The sequence below is a fragment of the Patella vulgata genome, chromosome 1, assembly GCF_932274485.2.
Source record: "Patella vulgata chromosome 1, xgPatVulg1.2, whole genome shotgun sequence".
Lineage (NCBI taxonomy): Eukaryota > Metazoa > Mollusca > Gastropoda > Patellidae > Patella > Patella vulgata.
The window spans coordinates 83,475,352-83,497,938 of NC_065879.2; the positions used below are offsets into that span (position 1 = coordinate 83,475,352).

The following is a 22,587-nucleotide window of genomic DNA, read 5'->3' on the forward strand; positions in this document are numbered from 1 at the left end:
AACTCTCTATTGGACTGAAACATCTGTGGCATATCTAAATAGATAGAAATTGATGGGTACCCCGATTTAGTGCATTGGGTATGTTTTAGTGTCGATCGTAGCGCCCCCTTCTGATAACTTTGCCGGTGTTTATGAAATCGGACCGCTGTACTGGAAATGTACCGTACTTTTCAATTCCTTGCAAAGTCTTCAATAAGAAATGTCGCGCAAAAAGACTATACCAGGAGAAGCTGATATCAGAACATTAATTACTCATATAACAGGATTCGAGGTCTCTATATATGATATTATATGTCTTCTATTGTAATTGGAGTGTAACTGTAAAGATGCCAGTTTCCTTTCTTGAAATATTTTTCCAACTTCTGACAGTTGTCTGTCAGTTGATGAAGAAATTTATGACAACATACTTATAGTTATACTATTACTAGTCCTATTGATCTTTCCCTCGTACATAATTATATTGAATAACAATTACTGATTTATATATCTTTCTAAATTTCCAAATAGGCCTATTTATAGTTATTCTTTTTTCCGACATGTATGTAGTGTATGTCAGAAACTAGTAAAACATCACTTAAAAGTAAAGTGTTGAAAAATATGTAGCCTATAGAAAGTGGTTATACAGTAGTCATTAATTAGCAAGTTATAATTAGGTGTAAAATATGCCACAAACCCAACTAAATAGTGATATCATTCAACAGTCAAGGTTTCAATTAACACCTTGGTGACAGAACACCTATTTAATAACTACTGACTGATTAAGAATGATCTTGTAGAGGCATTTAGTAACTGAATAGAGCAATATACTATAACACATACTTATGGAAGAACAATTACTGATTTATTTAGGTGACGTTTCTAAGAGTATTCTCTGAACCTTTTCAATAAATTAGTAATTGTTCTTCCATAATATAGTTTATTGATTAAGAATGATTTTAACTGACTAACAATAATAATCATTATGTATATATGAAATAACGACTAAGATCTCTTTGTGTCATAAACTTATAAAAGTTTTTTATTCGTAAGTCAATGATGTCAACTTAACAGTGACCACTGCATTATGCAACATTGAAGTGAATGGCAGTATTGTTGACCTATGGCTACCGAATGCATCATGAAATGAAATGAAATGAAATGGAGTTTAACGTCCTACTGTTCTGCTCCTAACCTGGGCTAATGAAGACGGGCATACGCCATACAGTGTGCTATGAGGGAAATTTTGCCCGGACAGCGGCACTACGGCCTACTCTTATATCGAATTCCAACTGCCAAGGGATCTTTTACGTGCACGCCAATGTGTACACGGGACCTCGGTTTTTCGTCCCATCCGAACGACTAGACAGCTTTCCTTGTCAGGCCCTCCGTCCTTCATCACTGACAAGGGGAAATCACGCTTGAAAATCTGGATGAACTTTCTCGGCCAATACAGGGATCGAACACCCGACCTCCAGGCTAGCGAGCTAGCGTCTTACCCACTTAGCCACGTGATCCCCCCGAATGCATCATAATGTAACATCCAGAAAGTGACTGTAATAGAAACAATTCTAGGACACAATGCTTTCTAGCCAGTCACATTAACTCATTGACAGTTTTATTAAAGATTTACTTCCCACATTGTGGGGGTGGGGTGGGGGCGAATGGTTAGCAGGTGCACTTTTGATCAGAGGGTCTGTCATTGAGTGAAGTGGTGTGGTTTCAAATCCCTGCTTTTACGTGACAAGGAGTAGGGTCGCTTCTCCAACCTCGTAAGATTCCTCTGGCTCCTCTAGTTACTTCCCACTGCTAAAAATCCCTGCATGCAAGCGAATTATTGAAATAAAATTGAATCATGTGTTAGTCCCGACTCCCGAAATGACCTAGTTTGTGTCGAGTGGACGTTAAACCCCATTTTTCTCTCTCACTCTCTCCAGCATTGTGATTATTCATTGGTTTAAAATTAGTTTTTATTTTTTTATTCTTTATTTTTGTTTTTAGAGTGATGATGTGAACTTTGACCTGTGTCTACAGTTTGTACAATCTCATGTAAAGTATCACCGATTTCTAAGTGTTGATAGCCACAAGATAATCAAGACACTGAATGGGTAATTTAGCACTTCTGCCGATCATGTTTGATCCGACTCCCTTTTCTATTTCCATCACTTTTACATTCCATCACTTTTACATTTTAGGGTTAGGGTCAGGTATTTAAGATTAAAACCTATAAATTCAGGGTTAGGGGTTTAAGATTAAAGCCAATGAGTAAGACAAAATCTTCAACAACAATGAAATATTGAGACACAAAAAGTCCCATCAAACATGAATGCCGCACTTCTCATAGACATCAATAAAAACACAGAAAAAATCCCAAATCTGTTCCTGACAAAATGGCAAGCAACAGAGGAATTCTTCCTCACAAAGTGGGGGTTGGGTGGCCAAATGGATTATAAGGTCTGTCATTGAATTAAGTGGTGTAGTTTCGATTCCCTGCCTGTTCAACCCCCGTGGGTTTTCTCTGTATCCGGAACACAGACTACCATGACACATTGACAATCAGACTACCGATAATACTCTCGATATAATAAGCAAATTAAGGATTCCTTTGAAAAATCACAATATACACAATTTTCGAGGCCTGCTAAAGACTCCCTATGCGCAAGCAAATTATTGAAATAAATGTTAGTCCCAAAATGACTTGGTTTGTGTCATCTCTCTCTCTCCCCCCCCCACCTCCAAAGATGAAACAATGAAACTAAATTTTCTGTGATGACAAGCATTGTCTGTTTCTTTTTCTGTATATTAATGGTAGATGAAAATTTAGCCTGTATTATTGCAAGATAATCTTTTTCCAGCTAGGTAATTAGAATTAAAATTTGATTAATTTAGGGGGAGGTGCCAAAACTGAACCTCCATTGATTAACACTCTCAAAAGAATCCTAGTTCCTGCATAAAAAAAAATCTCTAATTAAATTTTAAATGCCATTTAAATTTCAGGATATGCACCAAGTTTTCAGTTCATTGCCAAAATGATAAAGCTGAAGCCTTGAAGACACTTACAGAGAAATTTGAATTGTCTCCCTTGTCAAAACAAACTACACAAACAAAGGTACATATAAAATGAGACCAAAAATTTATTGCTTTAAATCTTCCTAGTGCAAAAACGTAAAATTTAACCTGACCTCTGGCATCACAAAGAACAAAGGTGAATTTATCAAGTTTACATTTTTATTAAAAGGTTGATTACTTTTGATCATTTTCTGCATCTTTTCATGATACAAGAATGGCTTCGCATTCACTTTCAGTGCAAATCTCCTTTGACCTTTGACCATGAATATCTCGAAAATGCCCCAACAGCTGACTGATTACCACTCAGCATCGTATTCTACACAAAATTTGACTATAGAAAAGTTGCTGGTTTTGTGCCCATTTGATGGACACCCCACCGCACTGAGCTTCCAGACTAAATGTTGAATCGCAAAGCTTTTATAAAACAAATTTTGGCAACTTTAAAAATCGTGTGTTTTGACTTTCCAGTAATGCATGTTTGCTTGTTGGGGAATTGAGTCATCAAAGTTTTCACTTGAGATAATAAGGTCTACTATCAATTCAAGGTTTCAAGGGATGCATCAGGGCCTTGATTTCTATCACTTAGCCAAATCCTGAATTTGACAGTACATGTATGTGATATGGAATAGATCTAATACTTAACCTAGATGCTGCCAGGCCTGGAAATAACGGTTTTGATGTACCTGACAAAATGTCAGGCACTAATGAAATAGTACCTGACATTTTCAACTTAGTGCCGAACATGTATTAATAATATCAATAAAAAAAGACAAATCAGTGCCGGACAAAATGACAGGCACCAGAGGTTTAGTGCCTGACAAAGCCTGAATCTGTGCCTGACATTATCTGTGACAGGTGCTTTATTTCCCATGCACAAATTCATGATGCCGTATCAAAAAAACAGTGATTATAATTTAATCTGCAAAATGTCTCTGTGTTATCGAAAATGACCGACAGTGAGAATTTTGAAGTGTAAGCCCGGGTCACCACACTGTCTGTCCAATGTTTGGGGAATTATCCCCCCTTTATTTATGGTCTCCCGTATTGTTTGTTTTCATTTTAAGAGAAGCCTGTGTCACTATATGGGAGAACTCTAGATCGGCGACTGTCCTGCATAACTTAGCACAAATGACGTCATATGTGGATTGTGGGTTAGGGTTAGGGTAAGAGTTAGGACTTGCAGATTTCGTCAATGTCTCGAGATGTAAACAGGGCTAGCACTAACCCTAACCCTAACCTGGGACCAAGTCTTACCCTAACCCTAACACACAATCCACATACGATGTCAGATGTGCAGGACCGTCTCCGATCTAGCGTTCTCCCACTATATGATATAAAATTTTGTTGTTTGAGGTGTCTGTGTATATTGTGTCCTGTCCGTGGGTTTGTCTTGTGTAATTGTTTATGTGTGGTGCTGTCCCCCTTCACTTATTATTTAAGAAACGGGGGTGACGGTGGCTAAGTGAGTAAGACACTGGCTCGCTAGTCTGGAGGTCGGGTGTTCGATCCCTGCATTGGCTGAGAAAGTTCATCCAGATTTTTTGGCGTGGTTCCCCCTTGTCAGTGATGCAGGACGGAGGGCCTGACAAGGGCAGCTGTCTAGTCGGTCAGATGAGACAGAAAACCGAGGTCCTGTGTACACATTGGTGTGCACGTAAAAGATCCCTTGACAGTTGGAATTCGATATAAGAGTAGGCTGTAGTGCCGCTGTCCTGACAAAATTTCCCTCATAGCACACTGTATGGCGTATGCCCGTCTTCATTAGCCCAGTTCGCAGCAGAACAGTAGGACGTTAAACCCTATTTCATTTTATTTATTTAAATAACATAATGTATTATTATTTACAGACAGATGGTCATTATGCTGTGTTGTCCTTACTATTAGAATTATCTAATTGTCCAACTGAAAATGTGTTTAGAGAAAAGCAGGTTGTCCAACCAGGTGAGAAAAGCAGGTTGTCCAACCAGGTGAACAGTATTTTTTAAAGTATTTGGCCACAAATAGGCAACCAATGCGATTTTGGCTTATTAACTACATGTACAAACGTATTTGGGGGATTGAGTGGTCTTTTGTACTAATGTTTTTAGATCATAAGGTCTGTCATTGAGTCAAGTGGCATGTTTTTCAATCCCATACGTCTACCTGACAAGGATTAGGGATGCCTGTCTAAGACTAACCTTGTGGGTTTTCTCCAGGTCAGCAGTATCCTCTCATTGCTAAAGACCCCTATGTGAAATGAAATTGAAACTTTGTAGTTCCGATATGACCCAGTATCACCAAACAAATTCAAAGAAATCTGGTGGATTATACATTTATACTTGACATTGTTTGTGTCATAGGCTTGATATTTAATAAATAAATAAATAATTAATTATTATACTAAGATATTAATTCATCATAGTCGAGTAAAGAAATTTTTATGTATACCATTGTGAGAAAGGGGTGTAGACACATATATTCACTATACCATACCATAAAAATGAATGTATTTTACAAAGTATCCATGCGTTATCAACAGTGACTGACAGTTAGTGCAGAAAAGTAAGACGTTAAACCTTATTTCATTTATATAAGGGGGGTTGGATGGCCGAATGGTTAGCGCATATGCAGTGCATCATAAAGTCTGTCATTGAGTCAACTGGCATGGTTTCGATTCCCCGGTCGTACGTGACAAGGAGTAGTGTCGTCTGTCCAACCTCGTGGGTTTTCTCTGGGTCCTCCGGTTTCCTCCCACTGCTAAAGACCCCTACGCGCATGCGAATTATGGAAATAAAATGGAAACTATGTTCGTCCCGAAATGACCTAGTTTGTGTTGAGTGGACGTTAAACCCCATTTCCCTCGCTCTCTTATTTATATAAATTTTTGTTTGACGGTATTTTATTTTTAGAAGTGGAGCCAGAGTTTGATTGGGCGGGATATTTATTGGCTGATGAGGATTATTATAGAAGTCATTATTTAGATTCCACGGTAAGTTTATATAATTCACATCGACATTGTAAGTCAGTGTCGAATAGTAGTATGTTACAACCCTTTCCATTCATTCACATTATTGTAAGTCAGTGTCGAATAGTAGTATGGTCGACTCTCAATCTAAACCTCTTACTCTTGTTCGACTCTCAATCTCAACCTCTTGGTTGACTCTCAATATCAACCTGTTGGTCAACTCTCAATCTCAACCTCTTGGTCAACTCTCAATCTCAACCTCTTGGTCAACTCTCAATCTCAACCTCTTGGTCAACTCTCAATCTCAACCGCTTGGTCGACTCTCAATCTCAACCCCTTACTCCTGATCGAATCTCAATCTCAACCTCCTCTTTTATTCGACTCTCCATCTCACCCTTTTACAAATTTCTGGTTTTTGAAACATTCATTTTATTCAGCATTGGGGGTGTTGACTGACTGAATGGTTAAACGCATGTACATTAGATCACAAGGTCTGTAATTGAGCCAAGCGGTGTGGTTTCGATTCACCGCTTGTATGTAACAAGTAGTTGGGTTGCCTGTCCAACCTCGTGGGTTTTCTCTGGATCCTCCGTTTCCTCCCACTGCTAAAATTGAAATAAAATTGATTATGTTAGTCTCAAAATGAGCTAGTTTGTGTCAAATGAATGTTGAACCCCATTTGTCTCTCTTGTATTCAGTTTTAAAACCACAATTAGGTAATTTCTTTTTGATAGTATGATTCTGAAGATGAAGAAGACACCAATGACTTCAACCAAGGTGTCGCCCACTTAGAAACCATTGCAACAGAATCAAATGATTTCACTGGTACGGTTGAAACACAGAAGAACTGGTTGCTAAGAAACCTGGTAATTCAGTATTGGAACAATGACAGTAAAGAAGATAATGCTACTGGAAGATTCCCGTGTTCAAATTTACATAGAAATTGGTGAGATTTTAAATATCGTATTTTTTCACTCATGAATCCATGTATTTTTCAAGCAGTTTTATTGACTTTCCATTATCATACAGGGGGTCACGGTGGCTAAGACTGCTGGCTCGCTAGCCTGGAGGTTGGGTGTTCGATCCCTGCATTGGCCGGGAAAGTTCATTCAGATTTTCTGGCGTGGTCTCTCCTTGTCAGTGATGCAGGATGGAGGGCCTGACAAGGACAGCTGTCTAGTCGTTTGGATGGGACGAAAAACCGAGGTCCCGTGTACACATTGGCGTGCATGTAAAAGATCCCTTGACAGTTGGAATTCGATATAAGAGTAGGCCGTAGGCAAAATTTCCCTATGCCCGTCTTCATTAGCACAGTCGGGGCAGAACAGTAGGACGTTAAACCCCATTTCTTTTCATTTCATTTCCGTTATCATTCAAGAAATTTGATCCATAGATGGTTTGATTCAGTGTTGGGCCGAGAAAGTTCCTTGTCATGTTCCATCTGTGGTTGCTCTTGTCGATGGTGTAGAAGTGAAAGCCTGGCAAGGAGAAAGTGTCTTGTTGTTTCCAATGGGTTCTCATATTCACTTAACACCATTTCATTTTGTTAATAGTGCACGCCGCATAGCATATTCTCATCTTCATTAAGTGGTTGATGCAGAAAGGAGGACTTGTTAAATCACCATTTCATTTCATTATGTTAATAGCACATCATTTTTTTAAATATTTTTTGGGAACTTGTAGGGATGAATTGTTTTGATAATACTTTCAAAATACTTGTTGCATTTAATTTATACTCTTTAGCTTTGATAAAGACATTTTTTTTTTTTTCAAGGGACAGATGTCTAATTGAGGGTAATCCATTCCATGTATCCCGACAAAGTTTTATTACAGAGATTCAACTAATCCGAGAAATTTTATGGTTAGTTGTTTTACTTCAAAACTATCATGTTCACATTCAGATCTTTTAAATTGTAGGGGGGTCGGGTGGCTAAATGACTTCTCATAGACATCAATAAAAACCCAGAAAGAAAAGCCCCAAATCTGTTCCAGACAAAATGATAGGCAATTCAAGAATTGTTCCTAATAAAGCCTGAATTTATGCCCAACAATATCGGTGACTGGTTCCAGATTTCCAGAGATGGGGGTTGGGGTGGCTGAATGGTTAACATGTGCGCATTGCATCAGGAGGTGTGTTATTGAATCAAGTGGCACGGTTTCACTTTCAATTCGCCTGTCCAACCTTGTGGGTTTTCTCTGAGTTCTCCTGTCTCCTCCAACTGCTGAAGATCCCTATGTGCAAGTGAAGTAATGAAATAAAATTGAACCATGTTTTAGTCCCCACATCCCGATTTCTGCCATCGCTGTAAATGATGTTTTTATTATTACAAAAACATTTTTATGCGCTTTACATGCACAAAAAGCACTACCTTCAGAAGTAACTGAATATCAGTGAAAAGTTGTTAAGAATGTTTTAACAATCTGGATAGTATAGTGTATTTTGAGATTTGCATGTAGTTAGAGAGAATAAAAACAGAACTCAATGACCATTGAATACCGCTCGGGTTATTCAATGGTTGAAGAGAGTGTATCCCTGCTGCATTCCACTCGCTATCATTCGTGGAATACTTACGCAGGGATACACTCTCTTGAAGCAATGAATAACCCGAGCGATATTCTATTTATATCCTGTTCAATTTCTTCTTACAGGATGTTGTCAGGTGTTAGTAAATCCTATGTTTTTATTTTTGAAGAACGAAGATTTAGTGTAAATCCTGATGTTTATTTATCACATCTGACTGACGTAAGTTAAATCATCTTTACACTATACAACAGTGGTTCTCAACTTGTTTTTGACACCGGCACACCTTGGAACAGATGGAAAAATAGCGGCACACCTGGCTAAATATATATGAAAAATATTTGAGTTTTGCAAAATAAATACATGCTAAGTCGGAAAGCAAACAACCGTAGACAGAGACTAGCCATAAACACATAGAATAACTCAAACTAAATAAAGAAAAACACAGCTATGAACTTATCAATAGACACCAGTGAATACTCAATTGGGATCACATGATTTTTCACATTTTCTTAGTGTTCCATTTAAAATTTCGCAGCACACTTAGGAAGATCTTGTGCCACACCTGTGTGCTGCGGCACACTTGTTGAGAATCACTGCTAGACAACATAGCGGAAGGCTGTGTACGGGATATAATGTTTCTATGCATTGTATGGCAAATTGATGTTAAATGTGTGTGCTGCGTCATTTGTTGTTCATAGTAAATGAATAAAATAGCATCGTTTGATGAAGAATGTTTAAAACGTGTGGTATTAGTATTAATGTATCACATCTCGCTAACATGAGTTTGTATTTATATCTCGCTAACGTAAGTTTTTATTTCTGTCTCATGTGTGTCTTGTCTCTCTACTTAAGTTTGTATTTCTTTCTCATGTGTATCACATCCCACTGATGTAAGTTGGTATTTCTGTCTCATGTCTAAGACATGTCACTAACTTAAGTTAGTATTTCTATCTCATGGGTATCATGTCTCACTAACATAAGTTAGTATTTCTGTCTCACTAAAATAAGTTAGTATTTCTGTCTCACTAAAATAAGTTAGTATTTCTGTCTCATGTGTATCACATCGCACTGATCTAAGTTGGTATTTCTGCCTCATGTGTATGACATGTCACTTACATAAGTTAGTATTTCTATCTCATGTGTATCATATCTCACTGATCTATGTTGGTATTTCTGTCTCATGTGTAAGACATGTCACTGACTGAATTTGTATTTCTGTCTCATGTATATCATGTCTCACTAGTATAAGTTTGTATTTCTGTCTCATGTGTATCATGTCTCACTAACATAAGGTTGCCTCATGTTTTGATCATTGACTTAAGTAAATTAATGTATTTCTACCACCGAGTCTCCCTGTGTTCCTTTAAAACTGTGTAGAAAAGTATGATGTTAAATTGCATTGCATTGCATTGGCATTGGCATGGCATGGCATGGCATGGCATGGCATGGCATGGCATTGCATTGGCATTGGCATTGGCAGTTCATTTCATTTCATTTCATTTCATTTCATTTCTTGTCTTTTCTTTTCTTTTCTTTTAAAACCTGCTTAATTTAATTTTTTTACAGTATTGTATGGAGAATAGTCTTCAAAAGTTTATGAAATATGGTAGTCAAGTGATGGCTTTAGAAACCTTCTGTCAAGATGTTGTCAATTACAGTTGTGACAGCATTGACATGTCTTCCGTGACACAAACGTACCAGGCTTTCGTTAGTAGCCTGTCACAGTTCTTGAAAGATTTCAAGAAATTTTTATCAGGTAGAGAAATAGAAGTAAGAAATCAAGGTAATAAGAAATTCTTGATGTATTGGTTGAGTGGTTTGGGTGGCCCAAATGGTTTAATGCATGCGCATTGGATCATAAGGTCTATTATTGCATCAAGTGGCATGCTTTCGCTTCCCCACTTATATGTAACAAGGAGTAGGGTCGCCTTGTGCAACCTCTTGGGTCCTCCATTTTTCCCCACTACTAAAGACCCATAGATACAAGCAAATTGTTGAAATAAAAAAAATGGGACCATGTTAGTCCCGAAATGATCTGGTTTGTATCGAGTAGACGTTATAAGCCCAATTCTCTCTCTCTTTACAGGGAGCCACGGTGGCTAAGTGGGTAGGACGCTGGCTCGCTTGGCTGAGAAAGTTCATCGGGATTTTCCCGCGTGGGTTCCCCTTGTCAGTTGGAATTCGATATAAGAGTAGGCTGTAGTGCCGCTGTCCGGGCAAAATTTCCCTCATAGCACACTGTATGGTGTATGCCCGTCTTCACAAACCCAATTCGGAGCAGAACAGTAAGACGTTAAACCACGATCAAATTATTGAAATAAAAAATGGGACCATGCTAGTCCCGAAATGATCTAGTTTGTGTCAAGTAGACGTTAAACCCATTTCTCTTTCTCTCTTTACAGAAACGCCAATAACAATGAGTATACTTTACAATCAACTTGAGCCATGGTTCCAGAAGATTGAACTCGTATATTCTATTTATATATCTGGTATAGCTGCAGCAGCTGAACTTGATAGTAGTATACTGAAAGCTTCTCATCTGTTAAATGTTATGTTTAAAACCTTGATAGACTGTGATACACTGAGAGATCCTGACAAAGATAAGGTAGGTCTATAATTGTATAAGCAAGTCAGGAACTGTGGTGGCTTAGTGAGTAAGGGGAGTTGAGTGGCCGAATGGTTAACACATGCATGTTATATGATAAGTTGTTTAAGTGGCATTTAGTAACTGGATGAGAATAACACATGAGAACCCTCATCAAAACGTCGCTAAATAAACTCTTCAAGTAACTTGTATTCCATATAATTGTGTCATGTGTTATTATTATATGATAAGGTCTGTCATTGAGTCAAGTGGCGGGGGGTTGGATGGCTGAATGGTTAGTGTGCGCGCGCTGTATCATAAAGTCTGTCATTGAGTCGACTGGCGTGGTTTCGAATCCCCGGTTTTACGTGACAAGGAGTAGGGTTGCCTGTCCAACCTCGTGGGTTTTCTCCGGGTCCTCCGGTTTCCTCCCACTGCTAAAGACCCTTACGCGCAAGCGAATTATTGAAATAAAATTAAAACCATATGTTAGTCCCGAAATGACCTAGTTTGTGTCGAGTGGACGTTAAACCCAATTTCTCTCTCTCTCTCTGATTCAAGTGGCGTGGTTTTGATTCCCAGCTTGTACGTGATAGGGAGTAGAGTCGACTGTCCAATGTTAAACTCTCTCTCTCTCTCTCTCTCTCTCTCTCAGTGAGAAAGATGCTGGCTGGACAACCTGGAGGTCTCTGATTCGCTCCCAGTGATGGCCATGTTTTTCCGCTGTGGATCCCCCTAGTCAATGCAGGATGGAGGTCCTTACAAGGACAGTTTAGTCATTTGGATGATGCGAAAACCTGAGGTCTTGTGTACAGATTGGCGTGCACGTAAAAGAACCCTTTTGACAGTCAGAATTTTGAAATAAGAGGCTGTGGCGCCGTTATCTGGGCAAAATCTTCCTCATATCTGAGAATGCCTTGTGAACTTGAGGCCAGATATTTCAGCATGCTTTGTGAACTTGGGGCCAGATATTTCAACATGTTTTGTATTTTGTAGATGAGTTTATTACTAGTCATCTGGATACAAACATGTCGGCCATATTTTGACATCCTTTCTGATTGGATAACATACGGGAATTTGATCGATCCTCGAGAAGATTTTCTTATTCAGAGGTAATTATAATTTTACCAATAGAGTATAATCAGATATTGTATAGTAGTTATTAAGGAGATAATAATAAAAACTTTATTCAATGAGGTAACTTATTTAGTTTGCTTTTAATTGTATGCAATCAGCTCAAGAATGTAAAATCAGTTATTACCGTTGCCAGTCCCTACGTCATTTGTTTGCTCAACCGGAGCTACGAGGGATGGCTGAAAAGTTCTAAGCCTATCTGTGAAAGACCTGTACAAAGTCAATGGTTTCCATTTATTTTTCTACATAGTCCCCTTCGAGGTGTACACACTTTTGCCAACGATGTTGCAAGGCCTGGATGCCGATGAAGAAGAAATTTTCTTCAGCCACCCTAAAAAAAGTCATTCACAGCTGACGTGGCGTTATCATTACTAGGAGGGGGATCACGTGGCTAAGTGGGTAAGACGCTGGCTCGCTAGTCTGGAGGTTGGGTGTTTGATCACTGCATTGGCCGAGAAAGTTCATTCAGATTTTCCGGCGTGGTTTCACTTGTCAGTGATGCAGAGCCTACAAGGACAGCTGTCTAGTCGTTCGGATGGGACAAAAAAACGAGGTCCTGTGTACACATTGGTGTGCACGTAAAAGATCCCTTGGCAGAGTAGGCCATAGCGCCGCTGCAGGATGGAGGGCCTGACAAGAACAGCTGTCTAGTCGTTAGGATGGGACGGAAAACCAAGGTCCCGTGTACACATTGGCATGCACGTAAAAGATCCCTTGGCAGTTGGAATTCGATATAAGAGTAGGCCGTAGCGCCGCTGCCCGGGCAAAATTTCCGTCATAGCACACTGTATGGCATATGCCCGTCTTCATTAGCCCAGGTTAGGAGCATAATAGTAGGACGTTAAACCCCATTTCATTTCATTACTAGGAAAATGATGACCTGTTTGTTCTGTTTTCATCTTTGGAAACAGATTTCACCCATGGTCACAAATTTAGTCAAAAAATTCTCAGGATCTGCTTCAAAACAGCACAGATTGTCACAGGACATCTGGAATCTGACACGTTTCTGATTTGCAGTCAGAAGCTTTGGCACCCATCTTGCAGAAACTTCTGTCATTCTGAAATCTAATCCTTTAGTTGCATTTTGCGATTGGAAACAACAAAACTAACACAGTTATATGGGACAACAATCACTGGTTTATTACACACAAGTATGACGTTTCGATAAGTATACTCTTATCGTTATCAAGCACAATGACATTTAGTAAACTTGAGGGTCTATATATATTGTACTGTGTTAGTTTCATTCAGAAATCATTGGCGATAATGTGCTCAACCCTCTCATGAGAGATGCCCACGACACTGGCCTCGTCGATTAGTTTGTGTCAAGTGATGGTTAAACCCCATTTCTCTCTCTGTCTAGAGGTTGGATGGCTGAATGGTTAGCGCGTGCACGTTGTATCATAAGGTCTGTCATTAAGACAACTGGCGTGGTTTCAATTCCCTGGTTGTACGTGACAAGGAGTAGGGTTGCCTGTCCAACCTCGTGGGTTTTCTCCGGGTCCTCCGGTTTCCTCCCACTGCTAAAGACAAATGATTTATTGAAATAAAATTGAACCATGTTAGTCGAATAACCCCCATTTCTCTCTTCTCTCTCTCCTAAATGTAACTTTTTTTTATCTTTAGGAATAAAACAGCCCAATCCCCCATTTCTCTCTTCTCTCTCTCCTAAATGTAACTTTTTTTTATCTTTAGGAATAAAACAGCCCAATCCTTTGATGAGACATTTTGGGAAAACGCCTTCCTTTTGAGGCTCGATAACAAAATGGACATCAGTTCTTCGAAGATAAGCCGTGACATAAATATAGCAGATGCCACAACCATTCCACGATTTTTACGTCCAGTTCTGAAAGAGATAGCACTTACTGGTAAATCCATGGAATTATTATTCAGTATGGGTCAAGTGGAGAAAGTACTTGATATGGATGTTTTAGGTAAGCTTTAAGGTACCTGAAAATTTTTGTTCTGAAATTGTAAAGCTATTGAATTATATAATTTGTCTAATTGTGTGTAATTTGTCTAACTGTGTAATTTGACCGATTATTTGTTATTTGATTATTTTGTGTAATTTGTGTGTAAATTTTATGTGTAATTTGTCTTTTTGTATGTAATTTGATTAATTGTGTAATTTATCTAAATTGTGTAATTTGTCTAATTTATCTAATTTTGTAATTTATCTAATTGTATAATTTGTCTAATTGTATAATTTGTCTAATTGTGTAATTTTCTTCACAGAATGTAAACAGAAGAGTCTGTATGAAATATTTGTGGAGAACTTGGTGAAGATGTTAGGAACGAAGCCTGGTCTTGAGACGCCAGAATCAGTGGAAAGGGAGGTCACTCCTGAACCTAATATCACAAAACAGAGAGTTGAAGAACAACTACAAGTAAAAGGTGTCTATGATCCATTGTTGAGGATTAATTTTGAAACAGTTTTTGATGCTCAACAAATGAAAAGTGTTTTACATCAAAGAAAAGAAGACGATCATTTAAAGTAAGTTGGAGTAATAAGGTCTGTCATTGAGTCAACTGGTGTGGTTTCGATTCCCTGCTTGTATGTGACAAGGATTAGGGTTGCCTGTCCAATCTCGTGGGTTTTCTCCGAGTCCTCTAATTTCCTCCCACAGCTAAAGAGACTCCCTACGCGCAAGTGAATTATTGAAATAGAATTGAACCGTATGTTAGTCCCGGAATCCCTATTTCTTTCTTCTCCCTATTTCAGCTTATTGTATTCATTAGAAGTTGACATGGAGAGGGGTTTCATATAGGCTATGGCTGTTCCCCAATCCCTATTCAGATATAAATCTGAATAAAAATATTGTTTACAACCATTAGAGATTTTACTTGTTTTGTTTGTTGTTTTCCAGATTGTTGTATTCATTAGAAGTTGATAGTTTACAACCATTAGAGATTTTATTACAACATTGTTTATATCCGTATATACAACATAGATATAATCATGTCTGTTCACATCTCATTAACATCATTAAACACCAATATCATCTATTTCAAGATATGAAAGCAATGAGGGTATGTATATGTATTACTTTAACACATAAGCTTAATCTTCCAAGGAGTGGGGTTGGGGACGGATGAATGGTTAACGCGTGCACGTTGCATCATAAGCTGTGTCATTGAGTCAAGTGGCGTGGTTTCGATTCCCCGATTGTACGTGACAAGGAGTAGGGTCATCTGTCCAACCTCATGGGTTTTCTCACGGTCCTCTGGTTTCCTCCCACTACTAAAGACCCCTACACGCAAGCAAATTAATGAAATATAATTGAACCATTAGTTAATCCCGAAATGACTTAGTTTGTGTGGAGTGGACCTTAAACCCATCTCTCTCTCTCTCTCTCTCTCTCTCCATAGAGTTAAATTCAATTGATGATGTCTGGTTATGTTTTACAGAGCTTTTTCTTGATGGAAGCTGGAGGTACATTGTATGACTTTTATTCCAATCTGTTTGAAAGAGTAAGTACAGCCATTATTACCAGTATCTTAACCCATTAGCATGTAGATCACCCCAGATTACCCTAATTAGGGCTCCTCAGACAGCCTAAACCGCTCTGTCAGGATTCCTTAGACTGCCTAAACCAACAGCTGTATCGTCTGAACGAACTAGTAAATGGTCATAAAATATGCACAGCTATTCACACATTTTGGTCTATCCAGGAATGTACCAGTATATCACCTTTCTCTAATTTTCTTCAAGGAGGTAGGGTAGTCAATATATACAAGTACATTTACCAACTATAAAGGGTTAACTGTGGTAATCAATATTTACATGTACCTAGTGCTATAGGGTTAAACTATAATGATTTTAGGATAGAAGCTTAAAGATACATTATGTCAGATATAGATAAATAGCTGGTCGTTCTTGCTATGATATTTTCACTTGTTTTGTCTGTAGCTCATTATTACACGTGGTTCTCCCTTGTCAGTGGTGCAGGCGGAGGGCCTGACAAGGACAGTTGTCTAGTTGTTCGGATGGGACGAAAAACCGAGGTCCTGTGTACATATTGGCATGCACGTAAAAGATCCTTTGGCAGTTGGAATTCAATATAAGAGTAGGCCAAAGCGCCGCTGCCCGGGCAAAATTTCCCTCATAGCACACTGTATGGTGTATGCCCGTCTTCATTAGCCCAGTTTAGGAGCAGAACAGTAGGACGTTAAACCCGATTTCATTTCATTATTACACTTTGCGATTTGTTTTGCCAGAATAGGTCACATATTATGTGTTTTAAGCCTTGTGCACCCTTTTGTATTTGTGTAAGATCAAGAAAGGGGGGTTGGGTGGTCGAATGGTTTAACGCATTGGTCCTAAAATCATCTAGTTTGTCGCTAGTGGACGTTAAACCCTGGGGGTGTGGGGGGTGGGTGGCCGAATGGTTAGCACATGCGCGCTGTATCATAAGGCCTGTCATTGAGTCAACTGGCATGATTTCAAATCCCTGGTTGTACGTGACAAAGAGTAGGGTCACCTGTCCAACCTCGTGGGTTTTCCCCGGGTCCTCTGGTTTCCACCCACAGCTAAAGACACCTGCACGCAAGCAAATTTGTTAAATAAAATTAAACCATATGTTAGTCCCGAAATGACCTAGTTTGTGTCGAGTGAACGTTAAACCCTATTTCTCTCTTTTTCTCTGTAGATCAAGAAACATGAAGAATGGCGTGATGATTCTATATTAGGTTTTATTTTAGAAGAGGCTTTAGAGTCTAAATACTCTGATATATCACATAGGTAGGTAATCCATACTAAACTTAGGCTGTCTGTCTACAGTTAGCTCAGCTTGTGAACAGACACTAAGTTAGTTGACCAACATTTTACTTCCTAAATCTACAATTTTAGTCGAAAACTCAAAGTATGCTTCGAGAGTCTAAATACTCTGATATATCACACAGGTAGGTAATCCATACTAAACTAACGGCGTCTGTCTACAGTTAGCTCAGCTTGAGAACAGACACTAAGCTAGTTGACCAACATTTTATGTCCTAAATCAACGATTTTAGTCGAATACACTAAGTAAACTTCAAGAATTTTGTTAAGTATTTATTTGACTTCCATTTAATAAAATTGAAAATGTTTATTTAGTCTTTGTGTCTATCAAAGATAGGAAACAGAGTAGGCCTGGGCCCTGTTTCTTGAAATCTTAACTAAAGATAAAATCCAAATTTTAGTAGATACTTCAATTTTGATTGGCTAAGCACTACAATCAGTCTAATATTATCCAATCAAATTACTAAAATTTGGATTTTATCTTAGTTAAAATTTTGTGAAACAGGGACCAGCATTACAAAACAGTATACTAATTTTTGGATATGGCGGTCATTTAGGACAGAGATATATTCTCAAGGTATGAAGTATATGGATCTGTGTGCAGAATGGTAGGTAATCATCAAAAAATTAAATTCTGCCAGTTTTGCTCTGAAAATAAACTTACAAGTTTTTCAATAATCTTTAAATGGCATTCAGTAACTGGACATAGTAAAAACAAAAACACAGACTTTTTGAAAATAGAAACTAGTGTCAAGGTAATACAGCAATATAGATATGAGGCAAATGCATAGACTAATTTCAACAGCATAACTGAAATGAAATGAAATGAAATGGGGTTTAAGGTCCTACTGTTCTGCTCCTAAACTGGGCTAATGAAGACAGGCAGACGTCATACAGTGTGCTATGAGGGAAATTTTGCCCGGGCAGCGGCGCTACGGCCTACTCTTATATCAAATTCCAACTGCCAAGGGATCTTTTATGTGCACGCCAATGTGCACGCCAATGTGTACGCGAGACCTCGGTTTTTCGTACCATCTGAACGACTAGACAGCTGTCCTAGTCGGGCCCTCCGTCCTGCATCACTGACAAGGGGAAACCACGCCGGAAAATCTGGATGCACTTTCTCGGCCAATGCAGGGATCAAACACCCGACCTCCAGGCTAGCGAGCAAGTGTCTTACCCACTTAGCCACATGATCCCCTGCATAACTGAAACCACCGAAACACATACATGACAACAAGATCAAAGGCATATGAAACAATGGGGTTAGATATTCAATTTATGGTTTTGGTTATATTGTTGTAATTTATCTATATATGTGTCTCATCTTTATTACTTTATTGTCTGCGATATCACCTCGGTGGTGGTTTCCCCTTGTCAGTGATGCAGGACGGAGGGCCTGACAAGGACAGCTGTCTAGTCGTTCGGATGTTACGAAAAACCAAGGTCCCGTATACACATTGGCGTTGCACATAACAAATCCTTTGGCAGTTGGAATTTGATATAAGAGTAGGCCGTAGTGCCGCTGCTTGGGCAAAATTTCCCTCATAGCACACTGTATGGTGTATGCCCGTCTTCATTAGCCCAGTTTAGGAGCAGAACAGTAGGACGTTAAACCCCATTTCATTTCATCACCTCGGTGGAAGCGGACGTAAAATACAACTAACTCACACATTGCTGTTCAGCCAGATCTATTTCCTACCTTATATAAGATTGTAGCATTGATGGTAAAACGGGGGAGACTGCACACGCTCGCCACTTTACTTCTAATAGCCGGAGTGTTGAATGAATTTCAGCTTGGAAGCTTCCGAGCAAAAGACGTTATGTCTCTACCCAAAGCTGGACTAAGCCAATTTTGTGGCTTCTTCTGGCAAGTTTCATTTGGAAACACTTGTCTGCGATATCACCCTAGTTGGTTGTGGACGTAAAACCCCAGGGACAAATGAACGAACGTCTTAATGTATTAGCTTGATAACGTTGAGAGAATTCTCTTTGAAACGTCACCCTAAATACTTTAGTAGCTGTTTTCCATAAGTATATGTTAAAGTTTTTCAATCTTGACTCTCAAATAACACCAGTAAAGGAACCTGTGGCGACTCACAGAGTAAGACGCAGTTGGCATTCGATGTAAGAGTAGAACATAACACAGCTGTCTGAGCCAAATATCCCTCATATTGCACTGTGTTGTGTATCTTTGTCTTCATTAGCCAAGTTGGTGCAGAACAGTAGGACGTTAAACACCATTTCATTTCACCACCAGTATCGTATTCAGTCTACACATGCCTTGCAATTCAATATAGGAGGGACCGTTTAAAAACTACATTTGCAGTCAAAGGGGAGATAACTCAAAAAGGTTTTGGAACCACTGAATTAACTCCTTTTTAGGGATTGAAAAAAATCATATTCCAGAACACTCGATCGTGTATTGTGAGTTGGTCTGTTGTCATGTAACGATTATTGTCTTAAGACAAATGGAATGTTTATTATAGATTAACTGTTGAAGTGGAACCACCATCGCCTAAAGATAAATATCCAATCTCTCTAACAGACTGTATTAAACTACACTATGAGGTATTTATCCCATCTATCTAACAGACTGTATTGCAGGTCTTTCTTTAGGCCTGAAATGTTATATAAATTATTAATTAAACATTGATTAACTTGCTAAAACCATAATCAACTCTTGATGCCAGGGTTTGATCCTTGTGTTGGCTATGAAAGTTCCTTGGGTTTTTCCTGCGGGGGTTCCCCTTGTCAGTGATGTAGGACTGAGAACCTGGCAGGGGCACCATCTCACCATCTAGTCGTATGGCACGAAAAACAGGTCCCAAAACATGTTGGTGGGCTTGTTGGGATTTGAAAGGTGAGAAGGCCGTAGTGTAGGCCGTAGCGTCACTGTCTGAACAAAACTTTCTGTCATAGGATGTTGTATGTTAAAACTCATTTCATTTTCTTTTATAAGCTTAGTTTTCATTAACCCAAACTCTGGAAAAGTAGGATGTTAAATCCCATACATTTGGAAAACAATTGCTGTATTTGAATCAGAACACATTCAACCAGAAAATCATTGTAGAAACGTAGCTTCCATGTCTTTCTATATATATATATATAGAGAGAGAGAGAAATGGAGTTTAACATCCATTCGACACAAACAAGGTCATTTCGGGAGTAACATGATTCAATTTTATTTCAAAAATTCGCTTGCATGTAGGGGGTCTTTAGCACTGGGAGGAAACCGAAGGACCCGGAGAAAACCAACGAGGACCTACTCCTTGTCACGTTCAAGCAGGGAATCGAAACCATGCCATTTGACTTAATGACAGACCTTCTGATACCCAGTCCCCTTGCTTTCTATAGAACTTTTGTGTTTATACTTCAGCAGACTGTAGTTTTATTGTGGAAATGGTTCATATAATCTGATGTATATATTTTCAGGTAGCTTGGCCAGCTAATATGGTTATCAGTCATAAATATCAAGAAAGATACAATGAAATATTCTCCTTTATTTTACAAATAAAACGAGCCAAGTATTGCTTAGAACATTGCAATTTCAAAGGTAAAATATTGTTTGGGTTGTGACAAATTGAGTTAGGTTGAAGGTTATATTTGACAGGCAATATTTTTATTAAAGTCAGCCTCAGTGGCTCAGTGATTAAAGGGACAATAACACTCTTGCTGGCTTGAAAGCTCCAGAAAATAAATAATATCTCTATCTAAGTACTAGATGTTTAAGTGTCCTACCTGTTGTGTAAATTATCCATTACATCCTATTTTACTTGTCCAGAGGGTTCGAAAATATTTTTAAATCGAAGTTTCATTTGAAAAGGTTTACGTTAGACGTTTCAAACCATTATGTTGAATTTTTCAAAATTTTTAAATAAGGTGTGTTAAGATGAAATTTGTATCATCAATTAATTGAAATATTCTAAAAAAGTACAATTTGTTGACCAGAATAAAGATTAGGACATATTATTCAGTTACAACAAGAGTGGTATTGAGCCTTTAAGGCACCTGCTCACTAACCAGGTTTTGGCTGAGAAACTTGCTCAGGATTTTTAGGCGGGGTTTGCCCTTCTCAGTGGTGCAGGACAAAGGGCATGACAAAGAACTGCTTCTAGCTGTTCGGATACAACTAAAAACTGTGGTTGGTACCCATGGGCCTTCATGTAAAAGAACCCTTGACAGATGGAAGTTGAATTAAGGGTTGGGCTATGTTCGTCTTTTTTTAAAGCAGCCACGGTGGCTGAGTGAGAGAGTGACTGAGGTCCTGTGGACACATTTGCGTACATGTAAAAGATCCCTTGGCAATTGGAATTCGATATAAGAGTAGGCCATAGCACCACTGTCCGGGCAAAATTTCCCTCATAGCACACTGTATGGCATATGACCATGTTCATTCGCCCAGTTTGGAGCAGAACAGTAGGATGTTAAACCCCATTTCATTTCAGGTATTTTTTTAATCTTGTGGGACTCATAACACAATTTCATTTCATTTTTGGGGAGTTGGATGGCCAAATGGTTAGCGTGTGTGCGTTATATCGTAAGGTCTGCCATTAAATCAACTTGTGGGTTTTTTCCGGGTCCTCCAGTTTCCTCCCTCTGCTAAAAGCCCCTACACGCAAGCGAATTATTGAAATAAAATTGAACCATATGTTAGTCCTGATATGACCTGGTTTGTGTCCAGTGGAGGTGAGTTAAACCCTCCTCTCCCTCCCTCTCTCTCTCTCTCTCTCTCTCTCTCTCATTTTTCTGTCTTATTGACCAGATTGGTGAAGGGGCTCATTATTACATTACATTATTTGGAGGATAAGTGCAGCTTCATATGTGGATTTTCTTTGTTATTTTGTAGCCTTAGAGCAGAAAGATTTTTTGAAATCACTAAGTTTAAGTCACATGGCTGAAGTTGCTATAGAAACAGATCTTCCAGCTGCTGTTAAAATTCATCGTATGCAAATTCTGAGATTTCGACTTTTATATTTTGTCAACAGTTTACATAATTATATTATGACAAGGGTAAGATTCTGTCGATTCTATTTATGCTACTAATGTGCCTTGACCGAAAAAGTTGATCAGGTTTTTCCAATGTTGTTTCCCCTTGTCAGTGGTGCAGGAGTGAGGGCCTGGCAAGGACAGCTGTCTAGTAGTTCGGATAGGATAAATAAACAAGGTCCTGTGTACACATTGGTGTGCACGTAAAGATCCCCTGGCAGTTGGAATTCGATATGAGAGTAGGCTGTAATGCTGCTGTCCGGGCAAAATTTCCCTCACTCGGAGCAGAACAGTAGGACATTAAACCCATTTCATTTCTTTTCCCTGACAGTTGAAAATTGAAATATAACTATTTCTGTAGTACATCTGTCCATGAAAAATATGTATCATTGCACACTTCATGACGTATGCCAGTCGTCGTTAGTCTGGTTGATACAGACAGGTTTTTTTTCCTAGAAAAAGCCTAATAACAAAGGTTTCATTTTGTTTTGTTGCCTGGCAACCTATATTTTTTGTTGTGTGTACCACAGATTTTACACAGTACAGGGCTAGAGTTTGAAGAGAATCTACAGAAAGCTCAGGATTTAGAT

At 38.8% G+C, this 22,587-nt stretch overlaps 1 protein-coding gene across 1 annotated transcript; it reads left to right on the plus strand.

Annotated features, from left to right (window-relative positions):
• The first annotated feature begins 132 nt into the window (after window positions 1-132).
• LOC126831914 (gamma-tubulin complex component 5) lies at window positions 133-12,213 on the plus strand. Its single transcript, XM_050562588.2, has 11 exons — window positions 133-271; window positions 1,978-2,084; window positions 2,974-3,085; window positions 4,893-4,986; window positions 5,934-6,013; window positions 6,724-6,935; window positions 7,764-7,850; window positions 8,639-8,732; window positions 10,080-10,296; window positions 10,916-11,118; window positions 12,094-12,213. Exons 1-11 carry the CDS (start codon window positions 200-202, stop codon window positions 12,211-12,213), a joined length of 1,398 nt encoding a protein of 465 aa, XP_050418545.1. The 5' UTR covers window positions 133-199.
• Window positions 12,214-22,587: the final 10,374 nt, after the last annotated feature.

Excerpts from the sequence above, each read along its gene's own strand:
- LOC126831914 (XM_050562588.2), top strand. The coding sequence starts at position 200 with ATGTCGCGCAAAAAGACTATACCAGGAGAAGCTGATATCAGAACATTA. Across the intron at positions 272-1,977 it reads CTCATATAACAGGATTCGAG|AGTGATGATGTGAACTTTGA; the intron begins GTCTCTATATAT and ends TTTTGTTTTTAG. Across the intron at positions 8,733-10,079 it reads ATTTATCACATCTGACTGAC|TATTGTATGGAGAATAGTCT; the intron begins GTAAGTTAAATC and ends ATTTTTTTACAG.